Here is a 22,172-nt window from a genome sequence, read left to right as displayed (position 1 = left end):
AAAAACCACTTAAGGATGTATTATCTTTAAAACAAAAATAAAGCCCTGGCCAGTTTGGCTCAGCGGTTAGAGCGTCGGCCTGCGGTCCGGAGAGACCCAGGTTCGGTGTCCGCTAAGGGCACGTACTTCGGTTGCAGTTTGTCCCCAGCCCTGGTTGGTCGTGCGGGTGGCAGCCACTCGATGTGTCCCTTCACGTCGATGTTTCTCTCTCTCTCTCCCTTCCTCTCTCTCCCTCCCACTCTATCTGTACAAAAAATGGAAAAATATCCTCGGGTGAGGATAAAAAAATAAAATAAAATAAATAAATAAAATAAAACAAAAATAAACTTTCAAACAACTAGAGAAAATGTACAATGCAAAGTAATAGAAATATAATACTGTAAATGTATTTTAAATGACAGAATACTCACTACTGATAGATGTTTCGTCTATTTTTTTAATAATTTTCCTCAGTTTTTCATTATAATACTGACATACAAGTTGAGATTAAGAAGCCAATCCACCAAAATAAAAGAGCCACATTTCTAAAAAGAGCTACATCTACAGAAGACTTTATGTTTTCTTATTCAAAATGCAATATCAAAGTAACAGTGACTATCCAATGGAATAAATGATACACCATCTCTTTAATCCCTCGAATAATTTAGTTTTAAGTAAGCTATAGGAGTAGCAAAGAGCAGATCTATTACTTCTCATCACTCCATATTTAGAGACCCCCTGGGAGTATATCTGTTCAAACAGTAATCCAGCTCTATTCCACAAGCATCTGAAAATACAGGGCTACTGTGGGGATGAGAACCTACAAGACATCATATTGGCTCTTTTAGCTTGTTACTGGTCAATCTCTCCAGAATTTCTATCATTATCCAACTCTCTCTCATCCGCAAAACCCATTCCTCCAAACACATACATCTATGCCCACAGAGTTAGATAAACATTTGAATCTTCATTGACTTTGTGCGTGTTCTTCCTCCTCTTTAGAAAATTCTTTGCCCATTTTCCCTTCTTGCTCGAATCCAGTAAGAATGTCCCCTCCCCTATATCCTCTTCTCCAATGTTCCCGACCCTACCCATCAACATTAAGGAAACTGTCTCTACCACTTTTCTTGGGCTTATGTTATTAGTTCCATTTGAATATATTACAAAGAGACAACATCTGTAACCAATTTATCCCAATGTGGTCACAGAAGTTCTAAACAACTAAATAAGAATAAAAAAGAGAAATAACTATAAGTATTGACAAGGAGGAGACAAAATTATTCATTACATGAAGATGACTATATTTTTATATGGAAAATCCAAAATGTGAAACTGAAAAATGCTGAATACTGATCAGCTAACAAAATGTAAAAATTAGCACTAAAAAGAAAATAAAATGCTAAAAAAGAGTAATCCTAATTAGCAATGAAATATATAATAGCATTTTCCATCATAAAAATTTCAAAGAAGTATTTTTAATAATAAATAATAGCAAGTAATCCTAATTATCAATAAAATATATAATAGCATTTTCCATCTATAAAGTTTCAAAGAAAAGTTTTTTTAATAATAAATCACATCACTGAACCAAAATTGTACTTAGAAGAAAGTACTGCTAACAAACTTTCACAGGGTAATTGGCCATACATGTCAAAACCTTAAAATTACTCCTAAATTTTGATTCTATGAATTGGTAAGAATTTTCCTAAGGAAATAAACAGAGGTGTGTGCAAAGATTTACCTACCAGTATGTTTATTAATGCATTTTACAAAACTGAAAATAAAAAATAACCAATATCAAACAAAAAGATATTAGTTAAATAAACTATGGAATGGCTATAGAATGGAATGCATCCCAATGACTAAAATAACAACGTAAAACATATTAATGTCCTAGAAACATGTTCATGACATAACATTAAATTTTAAAATGCAAGTTATGCCCTGGCTGGTTAGGCTCAGAGGTTAGAGCATCAGCCTGTGGACTGAAGGGTCATGGGTTTAATTCCCAGTCAAGGGCACATACCTGAATGTAGCCAAAAAATCTGGAATTTATTTTAGGACTGAAAAGTAAATAGTAGGTATGAGAGGGGAAATAGAAGAATGAAAATCAGAGCTTACAAAGATGAAACAAGTAATAAAATGGTAGAGATAAATTCAAACATATCAGTAACTACATTCTAATTTAATTTTATTGTGGTAAGAGGATGATCAGTATGATAGTGATTCTTTGAAATTTGTCAAGATTTCCTTTTATACCAAGTTTTTTCAATGTCTGTAGATATGCCATGTGTGAATGAAAAGAATGTACACTGTCTCATCTGCTGAGTGCAGAGTTTTACATGTATTTACTAAAACGATATTGTTAATTTTGATATTCAAAGATCCAGCAGCTTTGGGAATCCTTTTTAGCTTGATCTAGCACATTTCAAAGCTAGGTTGTTAGGCACATACAAAGTCATCACATATTTTTTGGAGAACTGTACCTTTTATTATAATTTATATCTCTATTTTACATGTTTCTTAATGCTATTGCCTTAGGTTTCATTTTGCCTGATTTTTATGCTACAAATACAGATTTATTTATGGAAAATGTCTCTATTATGCCATTTCCTAACCTTTCATTTTCAATCTTTCTTGCCTCTCTGTTTTTAGCTGTGTGTTTTGGAAGCCACACACACCTGCACATAACCACTCTTTTTTTTTAGTAGCCAAAAAATATTACTTGTGCTTCCTGGGTATTCCTCTTTGCTCTGACTTTGCACTCTAGTTAGTAATTTGCAACGTCTCCTATACTAAGCAGTTAATTCTTTGAGGGCAAAGATACCCTTCAATCAGCTAGTTTAGCATACTCTCATTCATACAACAATATAGATTTAGGGAACAGAACAGAATAGCCTATCTCTACTAAGCAATATTTTGAAATTCAGTCTAATTAGAATAAAATAAAGCCTCTCCCATAATAACATTTTCCATAATACACACAAAATATAAACATTAGATAGCTTAAAGGTTACTGAAAAATAATAGTTTGAAGCATAACCTACTTTAAAGCCAATTTAGGGGAAATACAGAAGCGCTACACAAAGAGCTACTTCTTACAATGAACTTCAATAAAATCCAAAGGGTATACACTTCAGAGAGTTCAGAACTGAATAATCCAGGTATCTAGCTTAGAATTAGTATTACTTTACAGAGAAAAGTGTAGAGAATACTGAGGAAAAATGCACAAATGAATAAATAAATGGAACATCCTTAAAATTTGTCTCCACAAACTGTCAGCATATCTTACAAGATATGTTAAGCTCACAATTCAAAACTGTTATTATTAGCAATAACTCAAGGCCTTGGCCTATATATTATTAACTGAAAGAAAATGTGTATGCTTCAAATCAGTCAGATTCAAACTCTTTTGACCCTTCTCACAGTAAGAAATAGTACATCACTACCCAGCACAAGTGCACACATATGCAAAAAATTTTTGAAATAATACTACCTTTTACTCATGCTGTACAACATATTTTCTATTCTATACCACATATTTTTTAAATTCCCACCATGACCCACTAAATTGTTTGCACAATACAATAATTGGTCAGGATCCATAATCTGAAAAAGGCTGTTCTAGATATCAAGAATGGAGATTGCAAAGAAAATATTAGATACTGACTCATAGTCTTTTCCTATTAGAGAGGCACTCAGCCTTCAGAAGTGTATAAAAAACTATTGGCAACACCAAAACTTTTCTCAATAAGCATCTCTGGATTAATGCAAATGTTCAAACTCTAAAATTGTAACCACAGTTACTTAAGGAAGTAACTTTGCTCTAGAAAATTTTGAGAGCAAGAATTCACCTCTACCATGAAAGAACATCAATATAGTTCCTGGGCAGAAATGAGCCCACAAATAACCATATGAGTTAACCTTGAAATAAAATGATTTACCATTATCCAACTGGATTCTCAAATTATCCCTTTTTTTCTTTGGCAAGATTAAATTTAGCTGCTCTGCCCTCTAGTAATTGCCCAACAAGTTCAGTTACTTCTTAAAACAACTCCTTAACTGTGATTTATGTCAGCATAAAAGAGGATATGAGTCCTCTTATTAGGTAAGGCAGAAAAGCACATGTTAATCCAAAAGCTACCTCAAGTAGTTCAGGTAGAACACAGCTCTGTTTTTTGCCACTAAAAATAGGATGTTTTATGTTATGTTTATGTTTTTATATTTTATACTCCTTAAACAGAGCAATTCTCCCAATTCTGAATATCAGTGTCAATTCTAGTACAGGCTCTAAAAATAATCATTAAAAATCTGGGACCGCCCTGGCCAGTTTGGCTCAGCGGTTAGAGCATTGGCCTGCGGTCCAGAGAGACCCGGATTCGGTTCCCGATAAGGGCATGTACCTCAGTTGCAGTTTATCCCTGGCCCTGGTTGGGTCATGCAGGTGGCAACCACTCGATGTGTCCCTTTCACGTAAATGTTTCTCTCTCTCTCTCTCTCTCTCTCTCTCTGTCTGTCTCTCTCTGTCTCTCTCTCTCTCTCTCTCCTCCTCCTCCCTCCCTCCCTCCCTCCCTCCCACTGTATCTGAACAAAAAAAGGAAAAATAAAAAAATCTGGGACCTATTTTGAGTACATACAAGTTAGCCCATAGAAGGTTATCTGTGAAACTCACAACCGACAAAAGCTTTACATTTTCTTAAACAAGTTCTTACTTAGAAGAAAGAATATGAGATTCAAATGTAAAACCTAAAATTGATTATCCTTGGCCAGGATATTGATGGAGAGAGTATTATACACTGAGTGTTGGTATAAGAAGTTTGGCGGGATATATAATCAGATATTTGGAGGGGTAAAGAGGTCGCCCACTTAGTAAATAAGAATAAACTACAGTATAATTTAATTTATAGGTTGATTTAATATACCAGGAATTTTTCTGAAGGAGTTAATTCGCAAAAAAAAAAAAACTTTAGAAAGTTCCAGAACCACACTACTTTAAGTAGAATTAGAAATGTTCAGCCCTGGCCGGTTTGGCTCAGCAGTTAGAGCATCTACCTGCGGTCCGGATAGAACCAGGTTCAGTTCCTGCTAAGGGTGCGTACCTTGGTTGCAGTTTGTCCCCGGCCCTGGTTGGTTGGGTTGTGTGGGTTGCAACCACTAGATGTGTCCCTTTCACATTGATGTTTCTCTCACTCTCTCTTCCTCCCACTCTATCTGAACAAAATATCAAAAAATGTCCTCAGGTGAGGATTAAAAAAAAAGAAATGTTCAGTACTAAAATATCTTCTGACACTTTCTCCAGCTAAAGCAATTAATCTATTCTAAAACCAGAGAGATTACCAAGGTCTTTTAGGTAGATAGTTCTGAAGAATACAATGCATCAGCATTAACATCACTATAACACGAGTTAAAAATATTCAATTCAAATACAGCTTATATATTTGAGGGAAAAGGGCTATGAAATTGTGTGCCTAACTTCAGCCTCTTAAAGGTAAAGCAAATGGTGCCAGAAGATAGTCAAAAATTAAGTAGGTTAAAACCAGCAGAAAGTCTACAAACCTTTGGCACAGAAAACAAGTGTATACTAATGTCACCTACATCTCAGAAAAAAGAAGTGACTGACTAATAAAATCAAAAGTGACTGATAGCCCTGGCCAGTTTGGCTCAGCGGTTAGAGCGTCGGCCTGCAGTCCGGAGAGACCCGGGTTCGGTTCCCGCTAAGGGCACGTACTTCGGTTGCAGTCTGTCCCCGGCCCTGGTTGGTCGTGCGGGTGGCAGCCACTCGATATGTCCCTTCACGTCAATGTTTCTCTCTCTCTCTCCCTTCCTCTCTCTCCCTCCCACTCTATCTGTACAAAAAAAAAATGGAAAAATATCCTCGGGTGAGGATTAAAAAAAAAAAAAAAAGTGACTGATAAACAATTCCTAACTGTAAAAAGATAGCAATGCATTATGGTCAAAGAGCTAACATGTAATGATCATTGTTTTTTTCTTCATTAAATATTTATCAAGGAACTTTTATTCATAAGTCACTGCTATTCCAGATAAATGAAATTTCAGGAAGTAGAAGAGATGGTCTCTCCCAGTTAAAAAATTCCATGTTTCTTTTGGTGAATTTTATAGTTTCTAGAAACCCAAAACAATCTAGTGCCCTTCTGCTGTTTGTTTATCAAGAAGTGAGGAGAAAAAAAAGACTATTAAGTGGGAAATCAGAAGCAAGTTTTTTCAAGGAGAAGATGTAAAAAAGAAACTTAATAAACAATCTGCTGAAAAGGGATTCAAAATTTGAATGCAAGACATCCATGAGGACTCTGGACTCAATCTGTTCTGAATTCATGCAGCAAATGCACATGCACATCTAAGTCTAAATATTTCATAGCACTAAAGAATACTGAAAGTTCATATTCTAAAAAGGGTTACAACAATTAATAACAATCAAAATGTTGGCTTTATCAAGCCCATTAGACATTACCTGGTGGTAAATCAGGATCTGTGGGAGCAGCCTGCTGAATTCTTCGAGGTTTTACTGATGATTTTGTGTTCTCAGTAGTACTACGGTTGGTAGAATTAGAACCACAGCTTTCATGATCATCCTATATTTATTTTTAAAACGGGGGAAATAAGAACAATAAAACCTCCTTTAGAAAACAAAAATTATTATTTAATACCATACGAAGAGAATAATACAATAATAAAAGATGAATCTTTTACATGATAGTATGGCTTCAAATGCTAGTGATATATTAGCAAAAGAAAAAATTTGTTTGAAACTCCAATACAATCAAAAAGTAAAAGATTTACTATCGTAAACAACAAAGAAAATTTTCACATGAAACTGCATTCATTTTAAGTTAATGCAAAAGAAAATTCACAATGTTTCATTCCACAAAACAACTTCACCATCCAATCTTTATAATGACAAGTTCTGTTATTTCGGGGGATGTTACAGTCTCTAAATACTAAAAGACTACTACTGTGAATAAAACTTTACTGTAATTACTTTTAGTTCAACTTACATCCTTAAAAATGTCTGCAGTCATACACTTCTGCACAACGTTAACATTAAAAGCACACTATTAATTTTTGAAACATATGGTTGTCTCAAAAGCCCAGAAGTAAAACATGTTCATTAAAGAGAAGTGAAAAAATTCCAAGTGAACTGCCAAAACTAGCATAATTATGAAAATATTTAACACTGAAACCATCTGAAATCACATACTGTATATAGATTACAGTGATGTCATAATAAACATTCCAGCCAAAATGCACTAAAACTACTGCAGTCCAATAAATCTGGAATGCACAAGATGACAAACATTTTAAAGCAAACGAAAGAACAGGTTATTTTTATTTTTAAAAATTTTAATAACAAAAAAGAGTATATGCTAAATATGAGTTTTCAAATAGTCAAAAAAAAAAAACAGTAAATAAACCTCTACAAACTACATGTTTTTATTATTCAAAAGAAAGACAAACTAAATACTTTTATTTGTTTAAACAAAATATAGAATAAACCTGAAATTTCAGTATGCTTTAAAAATGACCATTAATCATAGTAGTCAACGAAATATATAACATTACCAAATGTGTAAACACTTCTTTCTCAACTACAGATAGAAAATTATGGTTGGAAATACAGTATAATTAGAAAATAATCCTTTTGATAACTTGAACTTGTTTTCATTTCAATTACATTTTAATTGTATCAATTACAAGTCAGTTTCCATTCAATCCTGACACAACTAAATAAAAAATAAAGCAAAACAAGAATTATAATATTTACCATTAAAACTGGATTACTTCCATCATTAGTTTGAGTTCATCAGCTTTTAACCAGTATGCATCACATTCGACTATTACACATTTTACTTCATTGAAAGGCTCTAATTCTAATAAAATAAACTTTGTTCTTCTCAAATAACTTGCTAAAATGTTTTGAGATAATTTTTAACCGCAAACACACTACAGTTATATCTTTCTTATTTAAGTTGCAATTTTTCCAAAATGTGTGGTAAGTATGTTTCATGGCAAAAGAATGTTTTCTCTTGAGGACCACATAGCCATTTCTGAAAATACTGTCTTTTGCTCCTCATGAAACAAGCAAGAATGTCATTTCCTTACTAAAGTTCCTAACATAGGAAAAATGTGGCAAACACTGTATGTAAATAGATCCATTACTTTCATACTGACAGACCATGGGGTCATGTAGCATACTTTTCACCTTAGCCTTCATAGGGCTAGTCAATTAAAACTTGAAAACTGTCAACTCCCAGATTCACAATGGTATGAATGAGACTGAGGACAAAACTTTAAAAGGGTGAATGAATCATTCCAAGTCCTTGTTTAAAAAACAGACAGAGCCCTGGCCAGTTTGGCTCAGCGGTTGAGCGTCGGCCTGCGGACCAGAGAGTCCCGGGTTCGGTTCCCGCTAGGGGCACGTACCACAAAAAAACAAACAAACAAACAAACAAACAAACAAACAAACAGACCGAGGTTAAAAATGCAAGAAAGAGTTGAAGAAGGAGAAACTGAAAGGTGGAACTAAGAAGTGATGTGCTGCTCTGGCCGGTTTGGCTCAGCAGTTAAGAACATCAGCTCTTGGACTGAAAGGTCGTGAGTTTGATCCCCAGCTCCAGTTGGGGTCCCAGTTGGGGTCATGTGGGAGGCAACCAATCGATGTGTTTCTCTCTTTCTCTCCTCCCACCCCTATTCCCTTCCATTCTATCTAAAAATGGAAAAATATCCTTGGGTGAGGAATAAAAAAAAAAAAAAGAAGTGATATGCTTTATGCTCTTATGCTTTTTGGCACCAAACCTGGCAGGCAAAAAAAGGACTAAGGCTCATCTTGCAGCTCTGGTCACCAAATACTCCTGAAACAGATGTTAGGGCCTAGGAAATAAACTGCTACAAAGTTCTTAGGGGCTGTCACCTCTATCTTCTCCAGTGGCAAGTAAAAATGGCAACTGTAAGATGCAATAAAGAATGTCTAAGAGTAACGCTGTACTTCAGAAAGTCAGAGCCAATCAAGTCACCAAAACAGAAGTACACACTTAGAGAACACAAGAGAGAACCAGGGAAAAGTGAGAATCTGTGGTTCACCTCTACCCTGCAGCAATATTAATAAACTTACTTTTAGTCATTAAAAAATGCCAAGTACACTTAAGTAAAGTTGGAATGTGTATGCCCCCACTCTCTTCGCACATCAATTTCAGCCCACAGAGGCTGTTTCTATTTTCTCTCCCATCAAGGGTAAGGATAGGCTGGGGAAGAAGAGAGTTGATATTCCCTTGCATTCTTTTACTTAATCTTCCCAAAAGAAGGACTAGCTAACCTGATAGACCAAAGCTGAACATTAGGCTACATTTTAACAATAAAAAAGATCACTGTACTAACTGTAAACACCTGTATACTGGGGCCACTCTTCTATCTCTGAGATCCATGCTACTCAGTAACAGGACCAGGGCCATTTTCCCAGACGATACAATCATTAGCCATCTGTCCTCTGGCTTCTTTTCAAACACATTGCCACCTGACCCAGATACCACCGCCCCAGGCAGAGAACAATCAAACTATACCAGCTAATAGCAACACATTAGGAAAAATCTGTTCTTTATTATTGCCTATGATGTTCCTTTCCTTCGTATCAGTAGAGAACATCATATTGCCAACCTCTCCTCCTCCCCTTTATTTAAACTACTGAATTAAAATGGTTAGATCTACTCTTAGATTTGGAAGGTGAAAGAGGCCAAAATTAAAGAAGAAAAGAACAAAAGTATATAATGAGGCATTCTGGCCTAAGCTACATTCTATCATCTAATTTTTAGGGGAACTGGGTGCTTGAACAGAATAATAAATCTGTACTTTGTGTTCTTATACATATATAACTTCCCTCAGCAAGGAATACCTTATCAAAGAAAAGTGTTAGGCAGTTTGAGAAAAATTAAGTAGGTGGTACCCTTATCTATGTATTTTACTTACCTACTTGAGAAATAATACTTATATGCATAAAAAGATTAAGAGTAATTTAAGTTGTCAGCAATTATATATATCACAAAGAAATAGCAGTGTCCTTTATTGAGCACTTATCTGTGCCAGGCTTCAAGTATTTTAAAGATGAGATAGAGCTTAAGAAGTTTTAAGATCGAAAAGATAGGAAGTGAGAGAGCTGGGATGAACACCCAGTTGGGTCTGACCAAAATGCCCTTCCTATAACCACTAAACTTGAAACAAAGGTAAAAAAAAAAAAAAAAAAAAAAGCAGAAAGAAAAAGAATAAAAAGGCAGAAGGGGAGGAAAAAAAGAGACAGAGGAAGAAATTTTTTTATTTATAGCACTTGCAACCTGTCACTTACTGGTAATAATCACATTACATTCACATCTCTCAATCCTCTTAACAATGCTATAATTAGACACTATTCCCTGTACAAAAGTATCCCCATTTAGACCTGGCTGGTTTGGCTTGGCAGTTATAGCATCAGCCTGTGGACTGAAGGGTTGCAGGTTTGATTCCCAGTCAAGGGCACATACCTGGGTTACAAGTTCGATCTCAGTCCTGGTCAGGGTCATGCAGGAAGCAACCAATTGATGTGTCTCTCTCACACTGATGTTTCTCTCCCTCCTTCCCTCCCTTCTACTCTATCTAAAAAAAAAAAAAAATCAATGGAAAAATATCCTCGGATGAGGACTAAAAAAAAAAAAAAGTAATCCCATTAGTCCATGCATAAGGAGACTAATAGTTCAAAATCACAATGTTATTAAATGGCACAATTCTAACATTTTTCTATTGTCATCCCTATGAGAAAAGGCCAACTAAACAGTATAGTAGCTCAGCCGGTGTGGCTCAGTGGGTTGATTATCGCCCCATAGACTGAGAGGTCCCAGTTCAATTCCCAGTCAGGGCACATGCCCGGGTTGCAGGTTTGATGTTGATATCTCATCGATGTTTCTATCTCTCTGTCCCTCTCCCTTTCTCTCTCTAAAATCAATAAAAACATATTTTAAAAAAATAAAATAGCCCTGGCCGGTTTGGCTCAGCAGTTAGAGCGTCGGTCTGCGGTCCGGAGAGACCCGGGTTCGGTTCCCGTTAAGGGCACGTACTTCGGTTGCAGTTTGCCCCCAGCCCTGGTTGGTCGTGTGGGTGGCAGCCACTCGATGTGTCCCTTCACGTCGATGTTTCTCTCTCTCTCTCCCTTTCTCTCTCTCCCTCCCACTCTATCTGTACAAAAAATGGAAAAATATCCTCGGGTGAGGAAAATAAATAAATAAATAAAATAAAATAAACAGTACAGTAACTACTAAGTACCATATATTCTGAGAAGTCAGGAAAATGTCTCAAAGAACAGAAAGTTCGAAAAGACTATGCCCTGCAAGGGGAGGAAAACAGGGTGGGAGGCTTGAACAAAGAAAGTAGAAAGGAGGAAAGCATGTGTCTTATAGAAAAGAGAATAAGTAGTGCAATTTAGGTAAAATAAGAGCAATGAAATATCAGGCTGTAAAAAGAAGCTACAGCAATTGGACTCTACTATGAATATCGGTCCAAGAAATTTAATCTTTATTCTACATACTGGCAAGCAAATAAAACTTAACAGTGGGAGATTAAGAAGAAAAAGAAAAGAATTCAAGAAAAAGAATCTTCTGGCTATGTGACAGAGAGCAAAAGCAGAGTTCCCAACAATTGACAGATTATAAAAGCTTAGAATTTAAATGATAAAGGAAGTAGCAATAATAATTTTTTTAACTGCCAGCACCTTAAATTCAACATGTTTAAAACAAAACTCATAAACTCAGCAACTGACTACTGCTCCTTTTTTCCCTTATCCACATTCCTCCCTCCCCGCAAAAATCCTCTGTCCTTTACATCCTAATTCAGTCAATAATACAACCATGTTCTCAGTCTCTGAAGACAATAAAACATGCTCTAATTTTGCAAAACAATGTTAATGAGCTTTACAAATTTAGGGTAGAAGAGAGATACTTGATCACGAATCATATAGAGTGACACCGTTCTCTAAGTTCCAGACTACCCAGGATATAACCAACTGATTTTTCTAATCTAAATTTTAATGTAAAATAGTGGATTCAATTTTAGATATGTGGTGTTCCTGTAGAAGGTACAGCATACCAATATATATGGTCTAAAGGAAACTGAACATGCACTGAGAAAGATCAAAACAGCAATCAGAGATAGACAAAGATTAGGGATTCATCCAAATAGAAATGATAGTTGAAGTTACTAGATTTCCAATAAAAACTAAGATAAGGATTTATGCTTCTGAAAATACAACAGACTAGATAACTGGAAACATTGTGCGGAATGCTAACAATAAAGTAAAAAGAAATTTTTAGTTAGGCTCAAAGCAGTAAGACTGAAGAAGAGACACGGGTATTCTAAAGGTGCACAAAAGCTGGCAGGTGAGAAATAAAGATTCTAAATGAAACCAAGAAACTTTAATTAAATTTAACTTTAAATCCTGGCTCTAGAAATCAAAGGCCTTTCCGCCAGATAATCAGCAACCCCAAGGCAGCAGAAAACAAGAGCCCAGACCTGACTAATGATCACAGGTCTGGACCTCTGGCAGGCTAAAGATAACATCTTGACTTAAGTTATGTTTCAGCTCCTGAGACCTAAGGTGGAACAACTCCCTGGCTACTTTCTCATGAAACCAAAGAGACATCAGAACAGACCTCAGAATTGTCCTCAATACCTGTAGAAATGATTCGTTACCCTTACCTCACCTTCAACCAATTAGCTCCCAGCACAACACCACACCTCTAAACCACTGGTCTTGTGGTTTTGCCCTATATAATCTATAACCTACATGCCATCAGGGAGTTCAGGCTTTTGAGCATTAGCTTCCTGTTCTCCTGGGTGGCACCATTTATAATAAAATAGCCAATCTTTCTCCACTGCAATTCCCAGGGTTTAGTGTTTGGCTCTGCTACTGCAGGGTGGCTAACTCTTTCTGTCCCATAACTAAATGAGCCATGTAAAGCAGGAGACCGTTACAAAGCTCAATGCTTCATACCAGTAATGTAGTGAAACCCCAACACTTGGAAGGAGGCCAAAAAGAGCTGCTGTCAACTGCTGCCTGGACTTATCATTAAGCAGTTCAAGGGAGTCAGAAGAAAACAAATCTCACAAATAAACATGGAGACAATTAACTCTATACCATCCAATATCAACACTGTAGGAGCCTGGAATTGCCAAAATAAAACCCGTTATAAACTAGAGACCAGAGGAAGTAATAGTAAAACTACTAGACAACAAAAAAAGGATAAGCAAAAGAAGGGCTTGAGAGAGAGAAAAGATGGTGAAATAAAAAAATAGTGTGACCCTACTATTCAAAATAACCTGACAAACTCCTATTCTAGTACACACAAATACTTCAAATGCCAGGATATCCAAAGAAACCAATGAAATTCAGTCACAACACAATTAATATTCTAGAACAGCCCTAAAATACTTTAAAATAAATGTATTAGAATTCTCACCGAGATATGAATGAATAATATCTATATATACACATACAACATGTAAAGAAAGTAGAGCTTGCCCCTCCTGTAGCATTGTGAGTTATTACAGAACCATAGCAATTTTTTTTAATCCCCACTCAAGGATATTTTTCCATTGATTTTTAGATAAAGTGAAAGGGAGGAAGGGAGGGAGACGAAGGATGGGGGGGAGAGAAACACACACAGACATCGATGTGAGAGAGACACATAGATTGGTTGCCTCCCGCACAACCCCAACCTTGCCAGGGATCAAACCTGCAACCCAGGCACATACCCTTGACCAGGAATTGAATCTGCGACCCTTTGGTCCATGGGATGACACTCTAACCACTTGAGCCAAACCGGCCAGGGCAGAACTATATAACTAATTTAAACAAATAAAACAATGGAACAGAAGAGAGCCCAGAAACAGACCCAGATATATATGAAAACTTAAAATATGTCCAAGGTGGCATTATAAATCAGTGAGGAAGAAAGACCATTCAAATAGTACAGGGAGACATACTTAGCCATATGAAAACTACACATGAAAACTAACACATATATACATGCACACACATATTTAGTCTAATAATTTAATATCTAATCATTCATTATTAACTTGTTTTCTTCATGTCTCTAAATACAGGAAATGACTTCATTTATTTAAAGGTTCAAATTATTGGGGTATTACTTAATCAAGGTATCTGGTAATTTAACTCAATAATACTTTACTTTTCTAAACTATTTCTACACAAAGATAATATAAATACTCACAATAACTATACTGTCCACACTGAAAATGTCAATTCCTCAACATACATGTCTAAAGGCTCTCTAAATTTTTAGTAATCACCAACATGCAAATCCCTATCATAATCAATCTAGAGAAGACAACATGTTTTTATCGTTTATGATTTTTATTTTAATAAAATTAAATGTCAATTTTAAACCATTTAAAAACTGCACTAGAACAGGGTAGGCAAACTTTTTCTGTAAAAGACCAGACAATAAATGTTTTGGCTTCAAGCCATACAGACTCTGTCTCAGCTACTCAGTTCTGCCGTTGCCCACTGAAATATGAAAACAGCCAGAGATAATATCAAACAATTAAGAGTGGCTACGTTTCAAAATACCTTTATTTACAAAAACAGGCAATAGGCCCATGGGTCATCATTTTATGACTCCTGGTGTAAACCATATGTACAAAATAAACAAGATAAACATGTACAAGATAAATAATTCTACCTGATATTGCTTTATAACCCCATGTTCTCATTATTTAAGACAAAAAAAACAGACCACAAATATATTTAAATTATAAGGGAATCTATAAAACAGCTGGGGGTGGGGAGTACAAATTTTTTGTTTGGCAAAAGTACTCCCAAGAAGACAAGGCTTTTCTACTATTATCCCTTTAACTAATTTCTAATAAACGAATAGAGATTTACAAAGAGAAAGGAAAGCAAGTATAAGAAAATAGGCTGAAGAAGATTCTAGAGGCCCAAAGGAAAAGAAAAATATAAACAATTCTGGAAAGAAATAATATATGTAAATGCTGCATATTATCAAAACAGCATATTCTAAACATACAAGAGTTCAAATCTGGCCAGCATGATAAAGGAAATAAAATCAAATAGTAACTTGGGAAAAAGATATATAAGTGTGTGGAGAGGGGACTAGGAACATCTTCTAATCACATATAATTTTTTTAAAAACTCAGGAAATATTCAGTATATAAAAAAAAAGAATGCATGCCCTGGCCGGTTTGGCTCAGCAGTTAGAGCATCAGCCTGCAGTCCAGAGACCCGGATTCGGTTCCGCTAAGGGCATGTACCTCGGCTGCAGTTTGTCCCCGGCACTGGTTGGGTCATGCAGGTGGCGGCCACTCAATGTGTCCCTTTCACGTCAATGTTTCTCTCTCTCTCTTCCTCTCTCTCCCTCCAGCTCTATCTAAATAAAAAACGGAAAAATGTCCTCAGGAGAGGATAAGACAAAAAAAAAGAAGGCATATCAGATAAATTTTCAGTAAACACAGAATTTTCTCAATAGTACCATTAGTACATTCTCAATAGTACTATTAAAACCCATTGAGATTTTAAAGATTTGAAAGAATTGAAACAAAGATTACAAGTGTTAAATTGTACACTATAACAATGTTAGCAAGTATAAAAAATTTTTATAAATTCTTGAGTGTTCAGATTATAATGATTCATTTCATTTTAGCTATAAAGGAGATTTTGCCTCCTGAAGATGGGCTATAAATACCATGAGTGTGTTGCTAAAAAAGGAAAAAAATTCAAGAGCCATAGTGTTTACTTTTTCCCTTAAATAAAAAGTATTTCTTCCCTGGCCAGAGTGTCTCAGTTGATTGAGCATCATCCTAAGCTCCAAGAGGTCATCGGTTGATTCCTGGTCAGAGCACATGCCCAGGTTTCAGGTTTGATCCCCAGTAGGGGGCTTGCAGGAGGCAGCCAATTGTTCAATGTTTCTCTCTCTCCCTCTCTCTCTATAAAATCAATAAAAACATATTCATATTTATTTTTGCCACAATGGTAAATGGGATTGTTTTTTCAGTTTCTCTTTCTGGGAGTTCATCTTTGGTGTATAAGAATGCCGTCGATTTCTTGATGTTAATTCTGTATCCTACTACTTTGCCAAATTCATTTATTAAGTCTACCACATTTCTGATGGAGTCTTTGGGGTTTTCTATGTATAGTATCATGTCATTTGTGAATAATGACAGTTTCACTTCCTCCTTTCCAATTTGGATCCCTTTTATGTTTTCTTCCTGTCTGATTGCTGTGGCTAAGACTTCCAGTACTGTATTAAATAAGAGTGGTGAAAATGGGTATCCCTGTCTTGCTCCTGTTCTTAAGGGAAATGCTTTTAGTTTCTGCCCACTGAATATAATGTTGGCTGTAGGTCTTTCATATATGGCCTTTATTATGACGAAATATGATCCCTCTATTCCGACACTGCTGAGTGTTTTTACCAGAAATGGATGCTGTATTTTGTCGAATGCTTTTTCAGCATCTATTGATATGATCATGTGGTTTTTATTCTTCATTTTGTTTATGTGGTGTATCACATTTATTGATTTGCTAATATTGTGCCAGCCTTGCTGGTGGGAATGCAAACTGGTGCAGCCACTACGGAAAACAATATGGTGTTACCTCAAAAAATTAAAAATTGAACTTCCATTTGACCCAGTGATCCCACTTCTAGGAATATACCCTAAAAAGCCTGAAATACCAATCAGGAAGAATATATGTACCCCCACGTTCATAGCAGCACTATTTACAATTGCTAAGATCTGGAAACAGCCCAAGTGTCTATCAGTAGACAAATGGATAAAAAGCAGTGGTACATATACACAATGGAGTACTATGCAGCTGTAAGAAAGAAAGATCTCATCCTTTGAGACAACATGGAGGGACCTGGAAAGTATTATCCTAAGTGAAACAAGCCAAGCAGAAAAAGACAAATACCACGTGATCTCACTTATTTGCGGAATATAATGAACATAACAGTCTGAGGAATAGGGTAGACCCAGAAACATGGAAGTAGGGTACAGACTGACAACCCTCAGAAGAGGAGGTTGTGGGGGGAGGGAAGAAATAAACCACAGAACTTATATGCATATACACATAACCAATAGACATGGAGAACAAATCTGGGGACGGGGCGGGGGGGATGGGGAGGAGGGTGTCAATGGGGTAAAAAAGGAGAAATATCTGTAACAAAAATAAAATAAATAAATAAACAAATAAACAAAAGCCAAACATATTAATAAAAAGACTGTTAGAACTAATAAGCAAATTTCTTAAAGCATTTATTTTATAGCTGAAATTTTCTAACATCTACTCCATACTTGAGTGTCCACCTATATTTGCAGATACTTTAAACAATGGTTAAGAAAATATCTAAATATCTTTAACTGGTTTTTTTTTTATCCTCACCCGAGGACATTTTTTGTTCAGGTAGAGTGGGAGGGAGAGAGAGGAACAGAGAGAGAGAGCAAAACATCGACGTGAAAGGGACACATCGAGTGGCTGCCACCCGCACAATCGACCACGGCCGGGGACAAACTGCAACCGAGGTACATGCCCCCAGCGGGAACCAAACCCGGGCCTCTCAGGACCGCAGGCTGACGCTCCAACCGCTGAGCCAAACCGGCCAGGGCTCTTTAACTGTTTTTTTAATGAAAAGGTTTATTTAAAAAGTCACAGATGTAGCCCTGGCCGGTTTGGCTCAGCGGTTAGAGTGTCGGCCTGTGGTCCAGAGAGACCCGGGTTCGGTTCCCACTAAGGGCATGTACCTTGGTTGCAGTTTGTCCCCGGCCCTGGTTGGGTCGTGCGGGTGGCAACCACTCGATGTGTCCCTTTCACATCGATGTTTCTCACTCTCTCTCTTCCTCTCTCTCCCTCCCACTCTACCTGAACAAAGAATGGAAAAATGTCCTCAGGTGAGGATTAAAAAAAAAAAAGTCACAGATGTAGAAGTGAGCCATAGAAGAAATGGGCTCAGGAAACAAGCTGCAGAGGCAAAAGAAGGGCTCTTGGAGCTTATTAGGAGAAAGACAGAGGTAAGGAAAACGCCTGAGGAAGGGGGTAGGGAAAAGCATAGGGGTGCTCCATACAGAGAGCCACCCCTTTAACAGTCATGAACCACTTATTGAAAGGGAAACAGTCAGAAATACATTGTTGGGTGACTTCATCATTCGATCATCATGGAGTACACTTACACAAACTTAGATGGTATAGCCTACTATACACCTAGGCTATTTGTCATAACACCGCATACTGTTTGTAGCTAACATTTTTTTATAAACAGAAAGAGTACAATCTAAATACAGTATAGTAAAACACATAAACCAGTATCATAGTCATTTATTATCATCAAATATTATGTACTGCACATAACTGTATATGCTCTACTTTTATACAACTGGCAGGCAGTAGGTTTTTTACACCTGCATCACCACAAACATATGAGTAATGCATTACACTACAATATAACTAGGCAATAGGAATATTTCAGCTCTGTTATAATCTTATGGGCTCACCATAGTATATATGATCCATCACTGACCAAACATCCTAATGCAGCACATGACTATAATGTATTATCTATTAAACAATTAAAATATATATACAATAAACTTATTTTTCAGAGCACAAATTCTTTATTAGTTTACTTTTGTTGCATCTGAAAATAAGAAAATAATAATCATTTATTTATTTCTTAATGGTATATCCAATTCATATTAGCTTTTCTTTTTGATACATATGAAAATCCTCTATTAATGTAAACTACCTAATAGTTTTCCCCCTCTTTTTGACATTGCCTTTCCCACTGTAAATATTAAAATATTTTATTTATATTCAACAATGCTACTTTCTATCTTCCCTATAAAACAATTGCAATTCTGAAGCAAATAATGGTTCTACTAAAGTTGAGAATGAGATCTAATTTGGGGGGATGTTTACATTTAGACTAGTTGAGGCAAACAGTAAGACATTTCATAAGAGCTAAACAGTGCAATGTTGGAGACGTTGAACTCTTCCTGAAGTCTAGGCTCACGACTAAGAAGTATTGATCATCACTAACACCTCTGTGTATGCAGAGGCACAAAATAACCATCAACACCAAACAAAATTCACTCCTTAAAATTATTCCATCTTTCGCCAATGTGGGCAAATTTAATTCTTCACCAAAAAGATAATAAATTTGAATATTAGAGTGTTTATAATCATCTCAAACTAAAAACCAAAAGTTAAGATATACTAGCAATACTAATAGGTCGCCACAGAAATTTGAAAGAGTAGTTATATTCGAGTGATGAGGGAAGAAGCCAGATTACTGTGGGTTAAAGAATAAGTGGATATGAAATAAATTGAAACAAGAAAAGATTCCACTAAGTCTAGACATAAATAAGGGCCTGAAGATAGTACAGAAGGTGGGGCATGGTTGAGAAAAGCACCTGCTATATTATGGATACTGTGCCCAGGGCAGGAGATAAAAGTTGGTAACAGTGGAAAAAGAAAAAAATCCTCAACATTGATTATTTATAAAGAAAAATTTTTAAAGCAAATAAATGTAAGTCTTACACTGTAAAATAATATTCTAAGCAACTAATTATTACTGGTACAAACAATTCAAGAAACTTTCTATTTTAATCACTGTTCCTAATCATCATAAACATCCTACAAGATACTGCCATTCTCATTTAACAAGTGAGAATCATAAAGTTCATGACGATAAATAGCTCATCTAAAGTGAAAATATTGTATAAACATTAGTTTGTTAACAAAGTGTCAAAAGAGTTCAGAAAAGAAAGTATGAAAATAAACGAAGAAAGTCTCATTTAAAAAGGAGTCAAAAATCACCGAAGAAGGAGCTTCCGCACATGTACCACTCCTTGCCACCTACATAGTAAACAGGAAGGAGGAAGATAAGAATTATTGTTGACAAGGGAGAACATTTTTCACCTAGGGAATTCATCTCCAGCTTTTTTTTTTTTTTTTTTGTTACAAATTATGGGCTTTATACTTGAATATTTTATTTTTTATTAATTTATTACAGATGTTTCTTTTTCCCCATTGACACCCTCCTCCTGATCCCGCCACTCCCCACCCCCAGCATTGCTGTCTATGTCCATGGTTACCCATAACTCACCTCTAGCTTTTAAGAAGAGGAAGGAAGATCCCTCCCTGCCACATTAACAATGCACTAACCACAGCTTGCAGCCAATGAGAAACAGCCACAACCTGGAACTCTGTTCTTCTCCAATGAACTCTTGTCCAAAACAACCCTCTCCAATTTTCTCTTAAAATCTCAAACAAGCTAACCAACCTTCCCTTTGTCTCTTTGGACTTGCATATAGTTTGCCATAGCTTGCTTGTCCCATACTGCATACTGCTATTCCCAAATAAACTCATTTTGCTGGTAAAATAACTACCTATTTTATTTTTGAAGTAAAAGCAGTTACTTTAAGCTATCCCTGTTGTCTCACTAACATCTTTTCATCCTCTAACAGTTGACCATCTTTCATTCCAACTCCTGCTACTTCTTTTGAATACAAACTAGATAGAATTACTATGAGAAAAGCTCTAGCAATAGGCAGATACTAGGAATTACCCCAAAGGTTAAATTCAGAAATCAGAATTTTCAAGCAAAGAAAGTAGCAACGACTTTTTCAAACAAAGGCTGAAAAAAAATTGTAACAAGATGAAATAAGCCACAAAAAATATTAAAGGATGATCTTCAAGCTGAAGTAAAATGCTGCTAAATAATAACCCTGGTCTACATGCAGGGATGGACAGTGCCAAAAATAACTATGTGGGTAAACACAAAGATACTTTCTGATTGTTCATTTCTTGGAAATCAATAGGTTAAAGCAAAATAATAATAACAACAACATATTATAGGTTTGTAACATATACAGAACTAAGAACTATATGAGCATAAATAATGATGGGATAAGAAGAAGCAGCATACTGTTGTAAGCATACTAAAGGATAATATATTATCCATGAAATAGTATGCCATTTGAAATTAGACAATGAGCCCTGGCCGGTTTGGCTCAGCGGTTAGAGCGTTGGCCTGCGGTCCAGAGAGACCCGGGTTCGGTTCCCGCTAGGGGAGCGTACCTCGGTTGCAGTTTGTCCCCAGCTCTGATTGGTAGTGTGGGTGGCAGCCACTCAATGTGTCCCTTTCACGTTGATGTTTCTCTCTCTCTCTTCCTCTCTCTCCCTCCCACTCTGTCTGAACAAAAGATGGAAAAATGTCCTCGGGTGAGGATTAAAAAAAAAAAAAGTAAAATGAAATTAGACAATGATAAGTTAAACATGCATAGTGTCAACCCAAAACAACCACTAATATAATAGAGGCATAAGGGAATAAACCAATAATGAAGATAAAATGGAATGGCAAAATATACTCAACTAATCCAAAAAGGCATGAAGAGAAATGAAAGGAACAAAAATTAGGACAAATAGAAAACAAATAAAAAGACATTAGAATTAAACTTAACCATATTAAAAATTACAGAAAATGTAAATAATCTAAAATACTCCAACAAACAGGCAGAAATTGTCAGACTAGTAAAACCCAACTATAATCTGTCTATAGAAAACTTAGTCCAAATGTAGACCCAGTAAGTACAGTGTATAAATACTAGAGAGGCAAGTTTCAAAAACATCTTGGCAAAATGAACGAGTTTAAGAAAAAATAAAATTAGCGGTATCTAATAATAAAAAATAAAAAAAATTAGGGAACCATTGCATTTCACGAATTGAAAGGAAATCTATAGAACTTGAGAACCAAACAGAATAAAAAGGAAACTAGAAGCTGCAGTCTGTGCTCTTCATTATCTTTAATGCCAGGATTCTTCAAGAATGAAGGACATGCCCTGGCCAGTTTGGCCCAGCAGTTAGAGCGTCGGCCTGCGGTCCTGAGAGACCCGGGTTCAGTTCCCGCTAAGGGCATGTACCTCGGTTGCAGTTTGTCCCCGGCCCTGGTCGGTTGTGCGGGTGGCAGCCACTCGATGTGTTCCTTTCACATCGATGTTTCTCTCTCTCTCTCTCGGTTCCTCTCTCTCCCTCCCACTCTACCTGAACAAAAAAATGAAAAAATGTCCTCGGGTGAGGATAAAAAAAAAAAAAAAAAGAATGAAGGACACAAGAGAACTTGTAACTATCA

The 22,172-nt window shown here is 36.2% G+C and overlaps 1 protein-coding gene across 9 annotated transcripts in view; it reads right to left on the bottom strand.

Moving 5' to 3' along the window:
- VPS13B (vacuolar protein sorting 13 homolog B) overlaps nt 1–22,172 on the bottom strand; it is an 867,799-nt gene that overhangs the window by 818,885 nt on the left and 26,742 nt on the right. For all 9 annotated transcript variants that reach the window (XR_004959842.1, XR_004959841.1, XM_036263824.1 and 6 more), the window contains exon 4: nt 6,449–6,569. Coding sequence is in view for 7 of the 9 variants with exons in the window: in XM_036263824.1 (XP_036119717.1) it covers nt 6,449–6,569 (121 nt within the window). In the remaining 2 variants the exon portion in view is untranslated. The remainder of the gene's footprint in view (nt 1–6,448; nt 6,570–22,172) is intronic.

This window comes from Molossus molossus, unplaced genomic scaffold (genome assembly GCF_014108415.1).
Source record: "Molossus molossus isolate mMolMol1 unplaced genomic scaffold, mMolMol1.p scaffold_m16_p_16, whole genome shotgun sequence".
Taxonomy (NCBI): domain Eukaryota; kingdom Metazoa; phylum Chordata; class Mammalia; order Chiroptera; family Molossidae; genus Molossus; species Molossus molossus.
This window is presented reverse-complemented; position numbering and strand designations above follow the sequence as displayed.